Raw genomic sequence first — 22,841 nt, 5'->3', positions numbered from 1 at the left:
AAGCGCACACACGAATGGGGCCATGATTGCGCACGCGATGCAAACGGGACGATTGTGCGTGCGACACAAACGGGGCCACAAGCTAGCGGGAGTTGGGGGGGAGTGTGAGCTCGCGGTGACGATAACGTCCGTGTGCCGCCGCGATGCTAGTACTCATGACACTAGCCAGTGCACGTGCACTGGCCAGCCACTCGGGTGACCCAGTGGCCAACAGCCCATGGCCCGGTAGTGGACTGCGGCCCACCGTTTGGGGACCTCTGCCCTAGATGACAGACATGGTACAATTCCCAGCTCAGGCAGAAGAAAGAAGCGCCTTCTTGTGATTCCGTGCCAGCCTGTGATCCCGGCAGCTGAGTCTAGGAAATCAGAGGAGGAGGAGGAGGAGAGGCCTGGGGAGCCATCAGAGTCGAAGGAAGGCTCTGATGAGCCCCCAGACTTAAAAATCTAATGAAGAACCTGGCCCCTCCACGCGTGCTCAGGATGAGACTCAGATGTACTGGGAAGCTGAGTCAGACTTTGAGGACGCACAGCTGGAAGACATTATAGACGCTCACAAACACCGACAGGTTACAAGAGCAGGACAGAGGGAGGCAATGGGACAGCTCCAGGGGAGGAGGAGAAGGCATTGAGAAGCCTCGCCTTGGGGCTGCATAACAAAAAGGGAAGGTGTAGGCGGTGCTGGTTGCTGAAGGCAACCCTTTGCAAAGGACTCCAGTTTCAAGGGTTCATGTTTTGTTTGCATTGCCTGTGAATTCTTTCCTGTTTGACTTGTGCTCCATTTTGCTTTTGGGACAATTAACTCAAATAAAAGGGGTCGGTTTTCCAGCCTACTTGTTAAAAGAGGGGTTTGTCTTTGTGAAGGAACAAAGACGTACGTAGACTGGGACAGAACCAGACTTGAAGGCCGAGCAGAAGATGTGGTAGATGCTTACCTTCACTGTGCTGGCTGCCGGCGCTGCCCCCTCCGTAGCTGTAACCTGGCTCAGGGAATCCAGGGTGGGGGTTGTAGGGGTGCGGAGGCGGATACTGGTAAGGAAAAGCTATAGGCCAGGGGGCCGCTCCTGGGTGTGGTAACGGAGCCAGCGTGTCCTGGTCGGAGGCCCCACTCGATCCATCATGGTCGTGCAAGGATAGGTTGGCCATGTCTGCAAGAGGAAAGAGGCACAAAAAACCCAGCAAAGGTTAAATCGGCAGTCTCCAATCTTCCCGGCTTTGCAGACTGGCACCTGAGGGGGGGCTGTGGGGGGTGGGAGGAGAGGGAGGATGGTTCCACGCAAGCGGCAGGCAAGCGTGTGTACACGTGCAGCTCCATTTGTGCAAGTGGCGGGCGTGCACGCATGGCGCTCACACAAATAGAGCTTCGTGCACGCACATGCTCTTGCCTGCCACTTGCGCAGCCCTGTTCCAAACAAGGCTGGGGACCCTTGGGTTAAATAGTAAGGTGGGCTTCGGTAGGGAACTCCTGCCTACAAGAAAGGAAGTGAGAAAGGAAGTCGAGGCTTGTCTAGGAACAAGAAAGGGCTTATCCCCAAGGTCAGGGGTAGGCAACCTTGGCTCTTTTATGACATGTGGACTTCAACTCCCAGAATTCCCGAGCCAGCATGGCTCAGCTTGGAAACCTCTCCCTTTCCCCTCAGCATGGCTGGCTCAGGAATTCTGGGAGTTGAAGTCCACGAGTCATAAAAGAGCCCAGGTTGCCTACTCCTGCCCAAGGTAAACCAGATTCAAAAAAATCAACTCCTTAGGAAGACCAGCGCCACAACTAAGCCCAAAATTCCCTTTGATAAGCAAGGCAGTTAACGGGAGTTTTGTCCCATTCTACGACCTTTCTTGCAACGATTGTGAAGTGAGTCACTGCGGTTGTTCAGTTAAATAACTCGGCTGTTAAGTGAATCCGGCTTCCCCATTCACTTTGCTTGTCAGAAGGTTGCAAAAAAGGGGACCGGGTGATCCCGGGACACAGAAACCATCATAAATACGAATCAGTTGCCAAGCATCCAAATTCTGAGCAAGTGACCCTGGGAATGTTGTGACGGTCGTAAAGTGTAAAAAAAAACATTCCTAAGTCACTTTTTTCAGGCCTTATTGTAACTTCAAATAGTCACTAAACGAATGGTTATAAATCAAGGACCACCTGTACACTTTATTGGCAACCTCTAATGCCAGAACCGTGCAAGTCTATGCTTTTGCTCTCTAATACCCCAGAGAAGCAGGGAGGAGCTAGCCTCCAAAGTGTATGATCTCTGTTCCTAAGGACTGAAGGAATGCTTTTGTCGCTTTGGCTTACAATAATATTTCTGTCCCAAAGGTGCTTTTTCAGGAGACAACTGGACTTTCTTGTTTTTTATTTATTTTGGGATTTATATGCCGCCCTATCTCCCTAAGGACTCAGGGCGGCTAACAACAATAAAAAACAACGATACAAAAGTTAAAAGAAATTAAATAAACAGCCCCAATAAATAAGTTAAACAATTAAAAATTAAAAACATTTTTAAAAACCCTGTCGTTAGTCCAGGTCAGCCTGATGAAAAAGGAATGTTTTAAGACCGCGGCGAAAGGACCGGAGATCCGGGGCCATCCGGAGCTCAAGGGGGAGTTGGTTCCACAGGGCTGGCGCTCCCACAAAGAAGGCCCTTCCCCTGGGGGTCGCCAGCCGACATTGTCTAGCTGACGGCACCCTGAGGAGGCCCGCTCTGTATGAGCGCACTGGGCGATGGGAAGTCGTTCCCAGCAGCAGACGGTCCTGCAAATATCCCAGGCCTAGGCCATGTAGGGCTTTAAAGGTAAGTACCAGCACCTTCTTTGAAGACGTTTCACTTCTCATCCAGGAAGCTTCTTCAGCTCTGACTGGATGGTGGAGAATGGAAGGATTTATACTCCTTGCAGACAGCTGGTCATTTGCATACTTTTAGAGTCGTTGAGGCCACCTGGAGGTTTACCTATGTTCTCAGTGGTGCAAAAGGGTGTGGAGCCTTCTTGGCTGCAGGATGTTTTGCGTCCCTGCAGCCAAGAAGGCTCCACACCCATTTGCACCACTCAGGTAACCACCGAGAACACAGGTAAACCTCCAGGTGGCCTCAACGACTCTCCAAAAGAATGCAAATGACCAGCTGTCTGCAAGGAGTATAAATCCTTTCATTTCCTCCTCCCCCCACATCCAGTCAGAGCTGAAGAAGCTTCTGGAATGAAAAGTGAAATGTCTTCGAAGAAAAACAAGTAATTTCAGTTGCCTCCTGAAAAAGCACCTTTGGGACAACCATGACCTGGATGACTGAGAATCTCCTCCGTAGACAATAATGTTTTTGAACATTTGCTTCAAACCCTATCCTCCGGCTGTCTACCAATGGTGATTTCAGGTAGTGCTCGACTTACAACAGATCGCTTAGTGACCGTTCAAAGTTACAACCGCACTGAAAAAAGCGACTTATGACCGTTTTTCCCACTTACGACCGTTGCAGCATCCCTGTGGCCACGTGATTTACATTGGCATGCTTGACAACTGACTCACACTTATGACTGGCGCAATGTCCCCGGGCTCATGTGATCCCTTTTTTTAACGACCTTCTGGCAAGCAAAGTCAATGAGGAAGCCAGATTTGCTTAACAACTGTTGTTACTAATTTAACAACTGCAGTGATTCACTTAACCCAGACATGTCAAACACAAGGCCCAGGGGCCGGATCCGGCCCGCAAAGTGGTTTCATGCGGCCCGCAAAGCCATCCTGGAAACAGTGAGGGAACAGCCCCCACTGCCTTGGCCCTGGCCCAGAGACCCTCCTTCTGCCAGAGACCCTCAGATCTGTCCCACTCCTGCCCAGGCCCCCATAGGCACCCTTGATGCGAACGATGTAGAGCTGGCCACGCCCACCCAGTAGGCCATACGCACTCTAGCCACACCCACCCAGTAGGCCACGCCCACCCTGGCCATACCCACCCGACCCCTTGAGGGCAACTGCAATGCTGATGCGGCCCTCCATGAAATTGAGTTTGACACCCCTGACTTAACCAATCTGGCAAGAAAAAGTCGTGAAATGGGGCAAACCTCACTCAACAAACGTCTCACTCAGCAACATAAATTTTGGGTTCAGGTGTGGTGGTTCAGGTGAGGGCGACCTGGCTGAGCTTGGTTATTTTCTTGCAGAGGTTTTATTGCTGGCAATAGCACTGATGATGTTACCTAGTTTGGGTAATGAAACATCTGCAAGGAAGAAGTCAAGTTCGTAGAGCACCACGGACCCCTCATTTCAACCCTGAGCTACAAATATTCTCCTTTATTGTGATTATTTTATCAGTGGCCCATCCTGAGGCGGAAGAAAAATAAAAGCAGAAGTGCACAGCCTCTTCCTCTTGCTTGTTCAGGATAAGAGTGCCTTCTGCAACTCCTCACCCCACCCATCGGGATCACCCGTCTGCTTTTCTTTTCTTTTCTTTTTTTCCTGCTAAATCATCATCTTTTTCTGCTAAATCACCCCTTCCTTCTCAGAGAGGCGTGTCAAACACTTCACAGGCAAAAAATGTCTTGAAGTGAAAACACTCCACTTTGATCACTGGGTGGCAGCTGGTTGGAAAGCACCCAAATGGGCTGTTCCAATAAATTCTGGAATATTTTCAAGCAAAGAAAGAAAGAGAAAAAAAAACAGGAAAAAAGAAGCATCCCAGTCAGCTTGGAATGGTTCCTAAATGATCAAAACTCCCCTGTTTCAAGCTGAAAAAGTTCTGAGTTTGAACGACGGGCAGTCCTGGAGTTACAGCTTTTCATTTAGTGACCGTTTGATGTTACAATGACACTGGAAAAAACTGACTTACGACCACTTTCTCACACTTAGGACCACTGCAGTATATCCCCCTGGTCATGTTTCTTTGGCAACCGACTCATAACTTACAACGGTCGTAGTGTCCCAGGAGTCATGTGATCCCCTTTTGCGACCTTCTGACCAGCAAAATCAAAGAGGTTCACTTAACAACCGTGCTGCTAGCTTAACACCTGCAGTGATTCGCTTAAGAAACTGTGGCAAGGGAGGCCCTAAAATGGGGCAAAACTCTCTTAACCACTGCCTCACTTAGCCACAGAAATTTGGGGGGGGTGGTGTCGTAATTCAAGTACTTCCCGCATTTGAGCCTGGCCCTCCTTCCCTAGCCCACAGCCATGATTACAATCCGTACTTCCACAGAGGTCTCCAAAGATGTAGTAGCACTGCTCCGAGAAGGTGATCTTGTTGACCGTATGGCGGATATAACCAGCCTTCAACAGGTTGCTGGCATACTTGCGGGACTCTCGTCGGTCCGTAAAGCCCTCCACGTGATGGTACAGCCAGTCGACCACGTCCGAACCTGGCAAGGGGCAGAAGCAAGTAAGACTGAACAAGAAAGCGAGGCAACGACAAATGGAAGGCGGTAGATGGTGGTTAGGATAGCACTGGCACTGCGGGTGCTCAGCTTTTGAGGCCTGCCTCAGCTACAGACATTCTCAGCATGACACGGGGCCTTGTCACTAGCTGGTAGGGTTTATTCCTGTGCAGAGGTGGGGAATGACGGCCCCTTTAGGGCTTGTGGACTTCAACTCCCACAATCCCTCAGCCAGTATGGCTGTCTTAGGAATTCTGGGAGTTGAAGTCCCTCATGACCGTCTCAGGAATACTAGGAGTTGAAGTCCACAAGTCGTAAAAGGATTGGACAACTATGGCCCCTTTATGACCTGTGGACTTCAACTCCCAGAATTCCTCAGCCAGCATGGCTGTCTTAGGAATTCTGGGAGTTGAAGTCCCTCATGACTGTCTCAGAAATACTGGGAGTTGAAGTCCACAGGTCGTAAAAGCATTGGGCAACTATGGCCCCCGTATGACCTGTGGACTTCAACTCCCAGAATTCCTCAGCCAGCATGGCTGTCTTAGGAATTCTGGGAGTTGAAGTCCCTCATGACTGCCTCAGGAATACTGGACGTTGAAGTCCACAGGTCATAAAAGGGCCATCATTCCCCACCCCTGCTGTAGAGGAAAAACCAGCATTTTTCCCCCCTTCATTTTTTGTCACTCAAGCCCAAGCAAAGTGTATGCTATAGGGAAAAAAATAACTCTTTTTTGTGACAGGCCATTTGGAGAACTCACAACGAATTGCTTCCCATTCCAAAAGATTCACTCCCGAGAAACTATCGAATTGTGACCAGGTTGGTACCCATTTAGAATTTTAAAATGGCAATGCTGCCTGTGAGAATTCTGGGAGTTGAAGTTCACAGATCTTAAAATAGGTAAGACTGGGAAACACATGTGTTACACATCATTTCTATGCAGAACCCATTATTTATTTATTTATTTTGGGGGGGGGAATGGAAAATTCCATTTAAAATCTTGGTATGGGATATGCTCAAGAAATCTACCCACCCTTACTTGAAAACAAACCCAATCAGGTTCATTAAGACTGAATGTTGCAATCAAAATATAGTATCCATGGATGGATTCAACCTGGCGGGGACTTCTAAACCTTTGCAGCTTGAATGAGTAAATCATGAGCAATCCAAACTCAGTAAGGTGAGTGCAGCAGTTGTAAAAATGAGGCAGGAGTAAAGGAGGATAGGTAGATCCAGAAACAAGATTGGAGTGAACTCAGCTAGAAAAGCTAAGCTCGAATAACGAGTTCAGAAGTTTACAAAAGGTGACAAAAAATATACACCTCATTGAAAAATAAAACCGGAAAAAAGTATCTGTGCGTGCCAGAAATAAAAGAAAAGCCAAAGGGGGAGGGGAGTATTTTATTTAAATAATATATACGGTATGTCTCCTTCCCAGTTCAGACTCTGACTCCTGATGGATAACAATAGGATTAAAGCTAATATAAAAACCCACAGAATTAAGAAGAAACAAGATGATACAACTGAGGCTAGACCACAATGGTTCAGTAAAAATTTTTTGTTTCAGAAGGCTTATCCATCACCCTGACTGAGTCTTAGAAAAGCAAAGTCATTAACATCTTAAGGAAGATGGGGCAGGACCATCAAGGGTGAAGTATATCACTAAGAGAAACTGGCGTAACCATGATGGGCAATGGTGATAAGCCATGCCCAACAAATGCTGCTTGATGATCCCGTTTTAGCTCGGAGGGAAGCATGGAGTCGGGCCGGAGGGCTGTGTCTTGGGCCTGATGCTCTTGAGCATTTTTATGAATGACTTGGAAGAAGGAGTTGAGGGGACGCTTGTCTAGCTGACAACTGAGGCAAAGGTGAGTGGGGTGGTAAATGATTTAGACGAGACAGAGAGAGAAAGAGAGGAGAGAGAGAATGAGAAGAGAGAGCGAATGAGAGAAGAGAATGAGAGAGAAGAAAGAGAAGAGAGAATGAGAGAGAGAGAGAGAAGAGCGAATGAGAGAGAGAAGAGAGAGAGAGAGAGAAGAGAGAGAGATTAAAAAAAAGCTTTAGACAGGCTTGGGCGATGGACTGAAATGAACAGAATGGAATTTAACAGGTTGAAATGTTGAAATCTGGACAGAAAATACGAAAGGCGCAGTATACATGTGAAAAGGAACTGGGTGTCCTTCTGAACCACGAATTAAACATGACTCAGCAGAGGGATACGCAAGGGCTATCTTGGAAAGCATTAACGGGAGCACAAAGTTCATATCGCAGGAAGCAACTGTTCCCTTCTGTTCGTGTCAGATTCTACTCGATTCCTGTGTCCATTTCTCCATACCACAGCACAACAAGGAAAGCAAGAAACAAACTCTTGTTGGCTTCTTTTATATATATAAAAGTCTAGTGGTTAAGGCACCAGGCTAGAAAGCAAGAAACTATGAATTCTAGTCCCGCCTCAGACATGAAAGCCATCTGGGTGACTTTGGGCCAATCACCAGGAGACAGGGAGTTCTAGTCCCGCCTCAGACATGAAAGCCATCTGGGTGACTTTGGGCCAATTACCAGGAGACAGGGAGTTCTAGTCCCACCTCAGACATGAAAGCCATCTGGGTGACTTTGGGCCAATCACCAGGAGACAGGGAGTTCTAGTCCCGCCTCAGACATGAAAGCCATCTGGGTGACTTTGGGCCAATCACCAGGAGAGAGGGAGTTTAAGTCCCGCCTCAGACATGAAAGCCATCTGGGCGACTTTGAGCCAATCACCAGGAGACAGGGAGTTCTAGTCCCGCCTCAGACATGAAAGCCATCTGGGTGACTTTGAGCCAATCACCAGGAGACAGGGAGTTCTAGTCCCGCCTCAGACATGAAAGCCATCTGGGTGACATTGAGCCAATCACCAGGAGACAGGGAGTTCAAGTCCCGCCTCAGACATGAAAGCCATCTGGGTAACTTTGAGCCAATCACCAGGAGACAGGGAGTTCTAGTCCCGCCTCAGACATGAAAGCCATCTGGGTGACTTTGAGCCAATCACCAGGAGACAGGGAGTTCTAGTCCCGCCTCAGATATGAAAGCCAGCTGGGTGACTTTGGGCCAATCGCTCCCTCTCAGCCCAATTCACCTCACAGGGTTGTTGTTGTTGTGGGGAAAATAGGAGGAGGAAGGTGTGTTGGATATGTTTGCCACCATGAATAATTTGTGAAAATAATAAAGGCAGGATGGATGGATGGATGGATGGACATACAGAACTACAGACACAATGATGAAGGAGAAAGAAACTCAGCACACAATTCAGACAAGACTTAGCCTGAAACCCCTCCTCCATCTACAATATGGCTATAGTATCTTCTCTATAAACTTCTTTATAGGGATGTGGTTTTAAGGTGGCAGACATGAAGCAATCTGAATGTAGGGATGGGCTGTCAAAATTCTGTGGAGAAGGACCTAGAGATGACCAGATTCCTCAGTTGTTCTTTAGCCTAGCTGGCTCAGGAATTCTGGGAGTTGAAGTCCACAAATCATAAAGGGGCTGTAGTTCCCCACCTCTGCTCTACAGCAACACTGGTATCTTTCTGTCTCTGTCTGCCATCTATGCACCCCAGCTACCTGTTTCAGAGGCCCACCAAAAACGTAGCACAGGGGCCTTCAAACTTGGCCCTTTTATGACTTGTGGACTTCAACTCCCAGAATTCCTCAGCCAGGCGTGCCTGGCTGAGGAATTCTGGGGGTTGAAGTCCTCAAGTCATAAAAGGGCCAAGTTTGAAGGCCCCTGACTTAGCAGCTCTCAGTCACCACCCTCCTCCCGGCTCCTTACCAATGAAGGCACTGGGAATGGTGATCTTCAGCCACATGCGGTCACGCACCTCCAAGCCCGACTCTGGTGAGGCCATGGCTTTGACAATGGTGGCCATGTCGCTATGGATGGAGAGGTGAAAGTCATCAAGACCTGTGCAAAAGGAAGGAAGGTGGAGGAATGCACGTTGAGCACCACCTACAGATTCCAACGTTCTCCGGATCTGTCAACAGGAGATCCTGTGAATCCAACACATTTAAGGAACAGAGAATTGGGGAAGGCTGCAAGAGAGATGAAGGCTGGGAAGCCAGACAGGCATATCCTAAAAAGCCACTTGGATCTACAGTCTCCTGAATAGGACTCCTTCTTAAACCCCTGGTGCAGGGCAAAAACTGCTGGGAAGTCAAGAGTCTTCCCAAGAAACCTTTTTTTTAAAAAAAAATAGCAAATTATCTGTTTCAGCCTGACATGACTTGGAACTGCTTTGTTCTTTTACTTTGAATTTCCCTTTAAAAAGCGAAGGACAGCTGCGTTGGGATTTTTTTTTTAATTTCTCCCCAAACAGGAAGTGATCAGACCAAGGCCAAGTTTATTTCAGGAACGCCGAAGCCTGAGCTCTCCCAGATGTTTCACTTGGCCAAACTAATATTCCATAGCCAGTGGTGGGCAGAATATATCCAGCTCTGAAGTCTCTCCTGTTTCCCTTCAAAATTTTGATTTCTGGCCTTCCTGGAAAGGTTACGAGGGCTTGTTTCGCCAGCCTGGAAGTCAGCTAAATTTGAGGCAGCCCAGAGAGGCCCATCAATTATGATTAAGATAGCCATTGCAGCTTGCCACCAAATTTCTACCTGTTTTTTGCACACGCCGCAATAGCCGTCTTCATTTTTTTTGACCACATTTGTAACCCTGGAAGAACTCAAAATGACCTTGTTTGAGATTGGATCATGACTGAAAAACTCCACAAGTCAACTGTTTTGTGCTCAAAGCCACAGCTTATTCAAATTGTCGTACATGGCTATTCTCCCAAACCCAATCAGTAGCTACCTCTTCACCATCTCCAGATCTTCCCTCACGGCCACATTAGTTCCACTTAAGGATCCTATCCTTTTTTGTTCTAGGGTCCCATAAGCTCTCTTCGGCTTTAATCACACTTCTCCCTACTTCCCTTACCCATCAGGCAAAGTAGGCCAGAAGTCTTCTGCCCATGTTGCTCCACAAGCTTGCTCTGAAACAAAATGCAGGTAGTCCTCAACTAACGACCGCGATGGGGACCGGGATTTCTGTTGCAAAGCAAGGCAAATGAAGCCGTGCCTCATTTTACAAACTTTTTTTTTTGCAGTGCTTGTTAGGCAAACCACTGCAGCTGTTCAAGTGACTCATGCGGTCCTTAAGCAAATCCACACACACACACACACACACACACACACACACACACACACACACACAGGATTGTCTTTGCTTCTCAGAAGCCAGTGCAAGAAGTTGCCAATGGAGATCACTTGTCAGGACATTGCAACCGTTGTAAATACATGCCAGTTGCCAAGCACCCAATCATGGGGGAGGCTGTGACAGTTGTTAAGTGTGAGGACCAGTCATAAGTCACTTTTTTTTCAGGGCTGTTATAACTCTGAACAGCCGCTAAAGAAACGGTCGTAAATTGTGGACTATCTGTACTGCCTTCGCTTACCACTGCTGCTCTGCTTTATAGGCCGTGGTGCCAATCTGGAAGCTAGTCCCAGCTTGATCAGTAGAAGCCCCTCTCATAGCTAGTGTTCCCCTAGGGCAGGGGTAGGCAAACTTGGCTCTTTTATGACCCGTGGACTTCAACTCCCAGAATTCCTCACCCAGCCATGCTGAGGGAAAAGGGAGAGGTTTCCAAGCTGAGCCAGGCTGGCTCAGGAATTCTGGGAGTTGAAGTCCATGAGTCATAAAAGAGCCAGGGTTGCCTATCCCTGCCCTAGGGGATACTCACCAGACTTTTCTAAGTGATCATCTATAGGAATGGCCAGAGGGGTAATCATCATCATCATCATCATCATCACAACAACAACAATAATAATAGATGTGGCAGTGCCTGGAAACAGCAGAATAGAAGAGAAAGAACTGGAGAAGATAACAAAATACAAAGACCTACAAATAGAAATAGAAAGACTGTGGCAAAGCCAAGCAAGGGTAGTACCAATAGTAACAGGTGCCTTGGGTGCAATCCCAAAACAACTGGGGCACCACTTGAACACCATTGGCATTGACAAATTCGCCATTAGTCAATTGCAAAAGGCGGCCTTACTAGGAACTGCTTCCATCCTGCGACGATATCTGTAATACCATCAAACATCCACATCGGCCTATCCCAGGTCCTTGGTAAGGACTCGATAGGTAGACAAAAATGCCAAATCCAGTCTGAACCTCTGGCTGACTGCGCCATTATCAATAATAATAAAGTTGGAAGGGACCTTGGAGGTCATTAGTCCAACTCCCTGCTCAGGCAGGAGACCCTATACCCTCCCTTTAAGACAAATGGCTGTCCAGTCTCTTCTTAAAAACTTCCAGTGTTGGAGCATTCACAACTTCTGGAGGCAGGTTGTTCCACTGGTTAATTGTTCTAATTGTCAGGAAGTTTCTCCTTAGTTCTTAGTTGCTTCTCTCCTTGATTAGTTTCCATCCGTTTCTTCTTGTCCTGCCGTCTGATGCTTTGGAGAATAGCTTGACTCCCTCTTCTTTGGGGCAGCCCCTGAGATGTTGGAACGCTGCTATCATGACACTCCTCATCCTTGTCTTCATTAAACTAGACATACCCAATTCCAGCAGCCGTTCCTTATATGTTTTAGCCTCTAGTCTCCTGATCATCTTTGTTGCTCTTCTCTGTACTCTTTCTAAGAGTCTCAACGTCTTTTTTACATCGTGGTGACCAAAACTGGATGCAGTATTCCATGTGTAGCCTTACCAAGGCATTGTAAAGTGGTATTAATACTTAATCTTGATTCTATCCCTCTGTTAATGCAGCCTAGCACTGTGTTTGGACTAGAAGACCTCCAAGGTCCCTCCTAGCGCTATGATTCTATGATCACCCTTGTCAAAATGATTATTGGTCCACAAGTCATAAAGGGGCCATCATTGCCCACCCTGAATTAGGCCAACTTCCACAAGGAGTCCTTGACTTACAGAGTTCTTACTAGTGACCGTTCATAGTTACAACGGCACTGAAGAAAGCAACCTAACCGTTTTTCACACCGTTGCAGCATCCCCTTGGTCACATGATCAAAGTTCAGATGCTTAGCAGCTGACTCATATTTATGACGGTCCCAGGGTTACGTGGTGACCTTCTGACAAGCCAGGTCCATGGGGAAGCCAGATTCACTTAACAACCGCGTCAGTAACTTAACCACTGTAGTGACTCACTTTGTAACTGCCAAGAGAGCGTGTAAAACATGGGGCAAAATTCACTGAACAACTGTCTCACTTGGCAACAGAACTTCGGAACTCAACTGTGGTCGTTAAGTGGAGGACTACCCTACTTCCTCCTGGCTGACTTCCTGTATTCCTCTCCCTCGACTTCCCTCTGGGAGGCGGCACTGTGGAGATCCCTGCCCATCCTTTCTACAGGGACTCGGCACATCCCTGCTCAGTATTTCAGAGTCTACCGGGAAACCAATCCTTGGTTATTGAGGGTCAGATCCTTCTTCCACCAAGGAGAACTTGGCCCTGTCCAGGTATGGTTCCTATCAGATGAGGCGTGCGGGTGACTGGATGCCAAGCAGGAGTGGGACATGCGCGGACACAAGAACTTACGTTCCGTCTCTGGGATGGAGCTGGTGATGGAGGAGCTGGTGGAAGTGATTGTGCTCATGGATGGGCTCATACCGTACGCGGGGAAGGTGCCGGTCATCGCCGCGGTGTGGGACACCCAAGCTGCCGGGTCGATGGGTCGGATAGGCTCGCCTGAAAAGAAACATGCCCCTGGTGAGAAGGCCGTCTCCTCAAACCGTCATCCCCTACGCTGGACCCAAAACCTCCGGGCGGCCCTGTCCTTTCCCCCCCCCACCCCCCGGCCTCCCCAGTGTCAGCCGGGACTCACCCGGATCGGAGCACGGAGAGTCTGGCCCAGCCCAGATTCGCTGGGGAGCAACTGGGGGAGAAAAGAGAGGGGTGATCAGCAAGAGGGAGACCGAGAGAGATCCACCTGGCGCCCATGGATTAGCAGGCAGGGGAGAGGAGACAGGGGAGGGGACGTCCATGCAGGGAAAGGACTGGTCTGAGCTGGGATGGAGCAGGAAAACAGTAGGAAGTCCCAGAAGATGGCAGGAGAAAGAGGAAGGAAGGGCAGCAGAGAGAGAAGAAAGTGGGAGAATCCCGGGGGCTTTCCTCACACATTTCAAGCCCGTTGATGCGTTTAGCTAAAAGGAGGGGGAAGCCGTTCCTGGGAGCGTCTATGAGGATTCTCCATCGTCCAGCTCATGGTTGTCCCGGGGGTGCTTTTCCGAAAGGCAACTGGGATTTTTTTTCCCCCCTCTTGAAAACGTTTCGCTTCTCATCCAAGAAGCTTCATGTTGGATGAGAAGGGAGGCCTTTTCAAGAAAAAACAAAACAAAACAAGGAAGTCCCGTTACCTTTTGGAAAAGAACCTCGGGAGCTTTCCTGGCAATGTCTCAATTACTTCTCAAAAGTCTCTCTACGTGGAGAAAACAAGCATCTTTTCAAGGAGCTGCTAACGTTTTTCTTCCAAGCCTGAAGCACTGACCAAGTCTATAAATGATGAAATCTCAATGACTCTATCGCTCCAAGGGATGGAGGTTTACCCTACCAATTTTATCTCTGCTTTCGTCTTTTCAGCCTCACTCGGCAAGCGGCTCTTTTACTCCCTAACGAAGCGGGGTTAAGTCCAGGGGGTCTCTGACCTACGAACACAATTGAGCCCACAATATTTGCTGCTCAGGGAGACGTTGGTTGAGTGACTTTTGCCCCCATTTTTCGATCTTTCTTGCCACAGTTGGTAAGTGAATCACTGCAGTTGTTAAGTTGATAGCGCGGTTGTTAAGTGAATCTGGGATCCCCCCCCCAATTGACTCTGCGCATCAGAAAGTCGCAAAATGGGAACAGGTGACCCCGGGACATGGCGACCGTCATAAACATGAGTCAGTTGCCAAGCATCCGAATTTTGATCACGTGACCATGGAGATGCTGCAACTGTCATTACGTGTGAAAAAGGGTCATAGGTCCCTTTTTTCTCAGCTCCGTTGTAACTCTGCACGGTCGCTAAATGAACCATTCTAAGTGGAGGACCACCTGTACATGTTCATAATAGCAGGTAGCCCTTGACTTACAACATTTCACTTAGTGGCCATCTGAAGCTACAACCGCACCGAAAAAAGTGATTTATGACCGTATTTCATACTTACGACCGTCGCAGTATCCCCCCCTCCCCCGTGGTCACGTGATCCAAATTCAGACGGTTGGCAACTGGTTCATATTTATGACGGTCACAGCATCCCAGGGTCACGTGATCCCCCTGGGAGTTGAAGTCCACAAGTCATAAAAGAGCCCAGGTTGTCTACCCCTGACTCAACATCTCTGCCGAGACAGGTCATAAAACGGGGCAAAAGTCACTTAACAACTGTCTCACTTAGCAACAGAAATTTTGGCCTCAATTGTGGTCGTAACTCGAGGACTTCCTGCATGACTGTTCCTCCGTACGGGGGTTGGAAACCGTCAGGCCTTTAGATGTGTTTCTAGTCAACATGATTGGAGATCCATCACGTCCTTCTTTTGTCTCATCTGGTTTTGTCACTGTTATTCACTTCTGGGAAGGGTTGTCATTTCGTTGTTTTTTAAAATCTTCTTAACTATTTGTATGGGGAGTTGGGGCATGTAGATTTAATAAAAAAAATGTTATTATTGTAGTTATCATCATCCCCACCAGTCACGTTAACTGATTTCAGGTCGTCAAGTTGACATCGACTCGTAATTGACTGCCGAGATTTATTTTCTCTGCAATGATCTGCTTTCCTAAACTGATCCTTCTGGTCTTCCGATAATTTTGTTTTTGGGGTTGGTTTTTTTTTGTTTGTTTGTTTTAAAACAAAACTTTCAGCTCCGTGCTCTGTAAAATCGACTTGTCACGTACACGCCTGACCCGAAGAAACTACAGGCAGAGGCTCACTTACTCCTGGGTAACGAGAAGCAGCCTCTGGGAGTCGGATCCCAGCACTTGGCGACCGTCAACGTGATGGGCCTGCAGCAAAAACACAAAGGTTGGCATCCTGCAAGTTGCTTCACAACGTGGGCGACCCCATCACTGGCATATATCACTGTATTCTTATTTTTATTGCCCTGTACACCGCCCTGAGTCCTTCGGGAGAAGGGCGGCATATAAATCAAATAAATCAAATAAATCAAATAAATCAAATAAATAAATAAATAAATAAATAAATAAATAAATATCCCTCAGTGCAAAAAAAAAACCAAACCATAACTGCTTCGCCCCACTCCAGTCCCAGGAAGCATTGGAGGAATTCCTACATCCTTTGGGTACATGATGGAAAAGACAGCCCGTAATTCAGCATTAACAGCATCTGCAGGGCCATCAAACCCCACAACCAGCAGCGTTCACTGAAGAGATTTGCTGCACTTATTTTTGTTATTTGCTGGACTGCAATCGCTTGCATAACAACAACAACAACAACAACAACAACAATAGTTGGAAGAGACCTTGGAGGTCACCTAGTCCAACCCCCTGCTCAGGCAGGAAACCCTATACCATTTCAGACAAATGGTTATCTAGTCTCTTCTTAAAAACCTGCAGTGTTGGAGCATTCACAGCTTCTGCAGGCAGGTCGTTCCACTGATTCAATTCAGGGGGTCGACTTCCGGTGGCTGCACGGCGCCGGAGACAGCCTTCCCGGGCTGCCCGCGGCTCAGCTGAGTGATTTTCGCCCGAAACAGCGCCGATCAGCTGTTCGGGCGAATTTGAAGCCCCCTCCTCGGGAGAAGAGGAGGGGGTGAGGCCCCAGGTAGGGGTCGAGTTCTCCGGGGCCGCCTGAGCTTGGAGCTTGGGCGGCTGAAGGATTGAACTCCCCCGAAGCCTGGGTCGCTCCCAGCTGGCCAGCGTCTCTGCTCCGGATTTCTTGGAGCAGAGCCAGGCGTCTGCGACCACCCCTGCCTGAAGGAAGGACTATGGAGTAATAAGAGCAGGCAGAGCGGTACAAGAGGAAAAGGTGAAGAGGATTATTTTATTTTACTCTCGAGCTTGATGGACTTTTTAAACTTAAAGTGAAAGTGCGTCACAATTGAAAGTTAAAGATGGCGGCTAAACCTCCCCCTAAAACTCTTCGGAGTGGTGGAACTTCTCCGGTGCAACAATCATCATTGCAGGCGTTGCATCCTCCTGATGTATTGACACCGAAGGACTTACGAGATGCTCTTGAAAAACATGCCCAGGTAATTTTGGAATCAATGGGTGATAAATTTGCACAGATGGAGGAGAAATTGGAGAAATTGGAGGAGAGAATGGAAGAGAGGATGGAACAGAAGTTCAGCGTGATGAAGGTAGACATTTTGTCTTCAGTGCATAAAGTGGCGGAATGTGTGGAAGATTTGGATGAAAAAGTGGATGATTTGACTCAAAAGAATGCCATATTAGAAGCAAAAGTACTGGAGAATGAAGATTTAAGAGACAAAATGGAAAGAGAATTAAGTCTTGCTCAATATTACCAGATGCAGTTTGCTGTTAGAATCAGAGGCTTAAAAGAGAATGTTAAGGAAGATTTAAAGCAGCTGGTTTCTGAGGCTCTTGAAGTGGTATTGAATCAGCCAGCATCTGAAATAAGAGGAGGTATGGATAAAGTGTTCCGTGTGAATTCATGGATTGCTAGACAGAGAAAGTTGCCTAGAGATGTGGTGGTTTACTTTGCAAAAAGGGAAATTAGAGATGAAGTTATACAAGCTGCCTATGATACTAAAGTTGTGATTGCTGATCAAGAAGTCTTGGTTCTAAAAGAAATTCCTCCAAAGATTTTAAGGAGAAGGAAGGATTTTACATTTCTTGTGCAAGAGCTCAAGCAACGAGATATAAGGTTCAGATGGGAGATTCCAGTTGGGTTGATGGTGATGCATGAAGGTAAAAGGTACCGGCTGGTTACTGTGAAGCAAGCGCGTGATTTTTACAATAACGTTTTAAAAGCAACCCCATTAACACTTCTGGAAGCTGCAAAGGGATCTGGAGAAGGAGAACATCAAGAGGCTGAAGCAGAGGAAAATGGTGCTGGAGGAGATCAAGCTATAACTTCTTTGGATGATCCTAGAGAGAAAAGGGTAACGCGTGCTGCTTTAAAACGATCAAAAAAAATAAAAGAACAAGACCAGCAAAAGTCTTTGGAACTTCCACAACGTACTTACAGCCAAGCAGTGGGAGGAGCACGGCCTAAAGAAGATAGTCCTATCAAAGCAGTGCTCCAAGAGCTTTGGGAGGATATGCATGGCAACTAAATTTTTAACTTGGAACGTTAATGGACTAAATTCACCACAGAAGAGGAAGAAAGTTTTTCAATATTTAAAACAATTCAAGATAGATGTTATATGTTTGCAAGAAACGCATATTAGAGTTGTGGATCAAAAGTATTTATCGAACTCAAGGTTGGGTACGCAATTTGTTGCTTCTGCAATGAATAAGAAAAATGGAGTGGTTGTTTATGTTAAAAGTGCCTTAACAGCAGACTTAATTGAAGCAGATAAGCATGGAAGATACGTTATGATAGAGCTGCTGTTAGAAGGTAAAAAGACGCTTTTAGTTGGATTATATGCTCCTAATCAACAACAAGCTGACTTTTTTAGTTTACTTCACACAAAGCTTACCCAGTTGGATTATAAATCTTTTATTTTTATGGGGGACTGGAATGGTGTTTTGGATGTACAGATGGACAAGGCTGGAGCTTTTAAGCGCATCCCAAGTCATGCTAGACTGCCTAAATCTTTTTTTGAAATGAAGGATGACTTGGAATTGCGAGATATTTGGCGTGAGAGACATTTGCAGGAAAAGGATTATACTTTTTATTCTGACAGACATCAATCTTTTTCTAGGATTGATTTTATTTTGTTGACTAATGATTTTTTTTTGAGGACTAAAAAGGTGAAGATTTGTGCAAGAACTATCTCTGATCATAGTCCAGTTTGGTTAGAGATTGATAAGGAGAATAGAGACAGGCGCTCGTGGCGCGTAAATGAGAATTTGTTTAGAAATCAGAGAAATGTGGAAGAATGCAAACAGCGGATGAAGGATTTTTTTGAAATTAATATGAATAAGGGCACCTCTATGGATATGGTTTGGGATGCTAGCAAGGCCTACATGAGAGGGGTGTTGATATATATGAATAATAAACATAGACGTGCTGTGGAAGCTAGGAGGAAAGAACTGGAGAATGAAATAAAGGAAAAAGAAAAGGCTTTGATTTTGAATTCAGAGGATGTGAAGACTAAGGAGGCTATAAAACTGTTAAGAGGACAATTTGATAAATTAATGGCTGACCAAGTGGCAACCAATTTGCGGTTTGCCAGGCACAATACCTTTTGCAATGCTAACAAACCAGGTAGATGGTTAGCTTATAGACTGAGGAAAAAGCAAAGGGCTTCTAATATAGACAAAATTGAGCATAAAGGAAGGGTTGTGTTTCAACAGGACCTTATTAAGGATGCTTTTGTGGATTTTTATTCTAAATTATATGCTAAGGAGAAGATTAATGAAAAAGACATTGATATATATTTGGAGAATACTAGCATCCCGGTTCTTACGCAAGTACAAAAAGAGGGGATTAATCAATTGATTACAGAAGAAGAAATTTTTACAGCAATTAAGGAATTGAAGGTGGATAAAGCACAAGGTACGGATGGTTTGACTGCGGCTTACTACAAAAATCTACAATTAGAGATGATAAAACCGTTAAAGGAACTGTTCCAGACAATCCAGAGGGGGGGAAAGGTGCCACCGTCTTGGAGAACAGCTTTTATTTCCTTGATTCCGAAGGAAGACCAAGATGCTACTCAAGTTAAAAATTATAGACCGATATCGCTTTTAAATACAGATTACAAGATATTTGCTAAGGTTTTGGTTAATAGACTGATGAGGGTTCTGCAACAGGTGATTCATGGGGACCAAACGGGGTTTATTAGTGGTAGGCAAATGAAAAATAATGTGAGGCATATAGTTGATGTCTTAGAGTTTTTGGAAAGGAACAACCAGATCCCTGCGGCGCTAATTTTTCTAGATGCTGAAAAAGCTTTTGATCAATTGAATTGGCAATTTTTGTTGAAAGTTTTAGACAAAATGGATTTTGGGGAAAATTTTTTACAACCGATTAGGGCATTATACCAAAAACAAACTGCCCGAATCATAGTTAATAATAGTCTGACAGAAGCATGTAATATTGAGAAGGGCACAAGGCAAGGGTGTCCGTTATCGCCCTTGTTATTTGTGTTAACATTAGAGATATTATTGGTTAAAATACGGAATTCGGAAAAAATTAAGGGGATACAAATTAGAGATCAGGATTATAGATTGAGAGCATTCGCAGATGATCTGGTTGTTACAGTGACCCAGCCAGAGAACTCTGTTGTGGACCTGATGGAGATAATAACACAATATGGGAAGGTTTCTGGATTTAAAGTTAATATACAGAAAACCAAAATTCTGGCTAAAAATATGACAGTTTCGCAAAAGGCCCTCTTAGAAGGATTAACTGGATTTGAGATTGTTAAAAGGGTTAAATATTTGGGGGTGCTTTTGTCGCCCTCTAATACAAAGTTATATAAAAATAATTATGAAAAACTATGGGGGGAAATTCAAAAAGAATTGGAGAGTTGGGAAAAATTGCAATTGTCTTTGTTGGGACGGATCGCAGCAGTGAAAATGAATGTCCTGCCTAAATTTTTATTTTTATTTCAAATGATACCGATTCTTAAGAAAGATTCTAATTTGGAGGAATGGCAGCGAGGTATCAATAAATTTGTTTGGGCAGGGAAAAAGCCACGAGTTAAACTTAAGATTATGCAGGATACTCGTGAGAGAGGTGGTCTTAAAATGCCCAATCTTAAACTATATTATGAAGCTGCTGCATTAGTAGGAATAAGTGATTGGATTAATTTGACACAAGAGAGATTATTAAATCTTGAGGGCCACGATTTGTTGTTTGGCTGGCATGCATATTTGTTGTATGACAAGAAGGTAGACAATGTGTTTAGAGTGCATATTTTAAGACAGGCATTGTTGAGAGTTTGGAAGAAGTATAGACATAAGCTAGATTGCAAGATACCACTGTGGGCAATTCCAAAACACACAATAGAAAATATACATGCTGGTTTCAAACATGATGTGACTACGTACAAGGAGATCCTAAGTTTGGAAAGAAATGTTTGGTGTTTGAAATCATATAGCCTCTTGCGAGAAGAGGAGGTTGTTCAAAACTGGTTTCAATATACTCAGTTACGGGCCAGGTGGAAAGAAGACCAGAAAAATGGTTTTACAATGACTGATGAAAATTTGATAAAGCAAATTAGAAATCAGGGACCAGCACATATTAAACGGATATATCTTGCGTTGATAGAGATTGATTCAGAAACAGAACTTGTTAAGGATTGTATGATAAAATGGGCCCAAAACATCCAGGAAGTTATCACAATGGACACGTGGGAAAAGATTTGGGTGAGGAACGTAAAATTTACACAAGCTCAAAATCTAAGAGAGAATTTTTACAAAATGTTTTATAGATGGCATTTAGATCCTAAAAAGCTTGCAAGTATGTATCCGAATTATCAGCCTAAATGTTGGAGGTGCGGTGATGAAGACGCAACATATTTTCACATATGGTGGACTTGTAAAAAGGTTAAGGCTTTTTGGATAAAAGTCTGGTGGAACATGCAGAAGATTTTTAAACAGAGGATAAAGTTTTGTCCGCAACTTTTTTTGTTGGGAATAATTACAGATGTTACAGTTGTGGACACCAAGTTGATGTTGAATTTAATTACGGCAGCAAGACTTTTGATAGGTCAGTATTGGAAGAAAGAGGAACTGCCGACCATAGAGGAGTGGACTTTAAAGGTTTCCGACCTGGCAGAGATGGCAAAGATTTCGGCCTATTTGAAAGATCACTCGCAAGAACGCTATATTATGGAATGGAGAAAATGGATTGAGTTTATCCAGAACAAGTATAGGGTTAAGAAGTTTCATGTAGCATTTGAATAAGTCTTCTTTCTTTTTTTCTTTTTCTATTTTAGTTTCTTTATATATATTTAATATTACTAAGGCTTGTTTTATCCTATATAAGCTAGAGAGTGATGGATTTTAGAGTTTATAGTTGTTAGTATATGGTTGTTTATGATTGTTTTTTTTATATATACCTTGTATTTAGCTCTGGGAAGTCGGGGGGGGAGCGGGGAGGGGGGAGAGGTAGGGGGGGAGGGAGAAGGGAGGGGGAGGGGGGATTTTTAAAGAAAAATTGTATGTTAAAACTTTTCAATAAAAAAAAAATTCAGGGGGTCTTCAAACTTGACCCTTTTCTGACTTGTGGACATGCTGGCTGAGGAATTCTGAGAGTTGAAGTCCACAGGTCACAAAAGGGCCACGTTTGAAGACCCCTGGATTAATTGTTCTAACTGTCAGGAAATTTCTCCTCAGTTCTAGGTTGCTTCTCTCTTTGGTCAGTTTCCATCCGTTGCTTCTTGTTCTGCCTTCAGGGGCTTTGGAGATGAGCTTGACTCCCTCTTCTTTGGGGCAGCCCTTGAGATTCTGGAAGGCTGCTATCATGTCACCCCTCATCCTCCTCTTTATTGAACTAGACCAGGGATAGGCTTTGGGGAAGGAACCCGGCATTTTGAAGGTAATGTTTTCTAAGTGCCGATCATTTATTGTGTTTGTTATACTGTGTCTTATCCAACAATTCTACCGTGTTTTCCCGGAAATATGACCTGGCCTTATTTTATTTTATTTTTGGCCTCCAAAAGTGGCACCAGGTCTTATTTTCGGGGTAGGCCTTACCTCACCTCCGGCACCAACAGCCCCACCCAGCTGGTCCACTTCTTCTGGGGCCCAGGTTCTGCAGCTGCATTTGGGGCTGCATTTTGCAGTCCAGAAGGCCTAAGCAGCCGAGTACCAAACTATGGATTCAATCCATAGCTTGGTGCTTGGCTGCTGAGTTCTTGCAGAACCTTTGAATCCATAGTGGGCCGGCGAGGAGAGGCCTGGCTGCAAGTGGGTACGGGGTGGGTTGGGCAGCTCCACACCCCCACCCCAGCTTGATTTTTAGTTGTGTGCCTTGCCAAAACTAGGGCTTATTTTCGGGTAGGACTTATATATTAGACCCACCCCCAAAAAATCAAGCTAGGGCTTATTTTTGGTGTAGGCCTTACTTTCGGGGGAAACACGGTATAAGGAAGGCCAGTTTTATCATCCCTGTAGAATACAAGAGATGCTGAGGCTAAGAACGAGTGATTTGCCCATATTGTATGAGAGCAGAATTCTACGACCACCTGACCCAGAGGGCACAGCTAAACAACCGAACCTTTGCCTCTCTGCCCAGACCACCACACCATTCAAGCCTGTGCCAAAAGGAAACTGGGACCAAGGAGGCTGGAGAGATGACCTACCCAGGTTTGTGCACAATTTCCCTCAGCACTCGTACGGCATCATCGTTGCTCATGTTCTCAAAGTTGGTGTCGTTCACCTGCAAAG

General features: G+C 45.7%; 1 protein-coding gene across 2 annotated transcripts in view; it reads right to left on the bottom strand.

Moving 5' to 3' along the window:
• Window positions 1-22,841, bottom strand: part of DVL3 (dishevelled segment polarity protein 3) — an 88,781-nt gene that overhangs the window by 9,932 nt on the left and 56,008 nt on the right. For both annotated transcript variants that reach the window (XM_083363933.1, XM_083363932.1), the window contains exons 9-15: window positions 22,757-22,833; window positions 15,292-15,359; window positions 13,206-13,256; window positions 12,920-13,069; window positions 9,152-9,283; window positions 5,163-5,330; window positions 933-1,145 (exon numbers count right to left, since the gene is read on the bottom strand). In XM_083363933.1, coding sequence (XP_083220059.1) covers window positions 933-1,145; window positions 5,163-5,330; window positions 9,152-9,283; window positions 12,920-13,069; window positions 13,206-13,256; window positions 15,292-15,359; window positions 22,757-22,833 — 859 coding nt within the window. The remainder of the gene's footprint in view (window positions 1-932; window positions 1,146-5,162; window positions 5,331-9,151; window positions 9,284-12,919; window positions 13,070-13,205; window positions 13,257-15,291; window positions 15,360-22,756; window positions 22,834-22,841) is intronic.

Source organism: Vipera ursinii, assembly GCF_947247035.1.
Source record: "Vipera ursinii genome assembly, chromosome: 5".
NCBI lineage: Eukaryota > Metazoa > Chordata > Lepidosauria > Squamata > Viperidae > Vipera > Vipera ursinii.
This window is presented reverse-complemented; position numbering and strand designations above follow the sequence as displayed.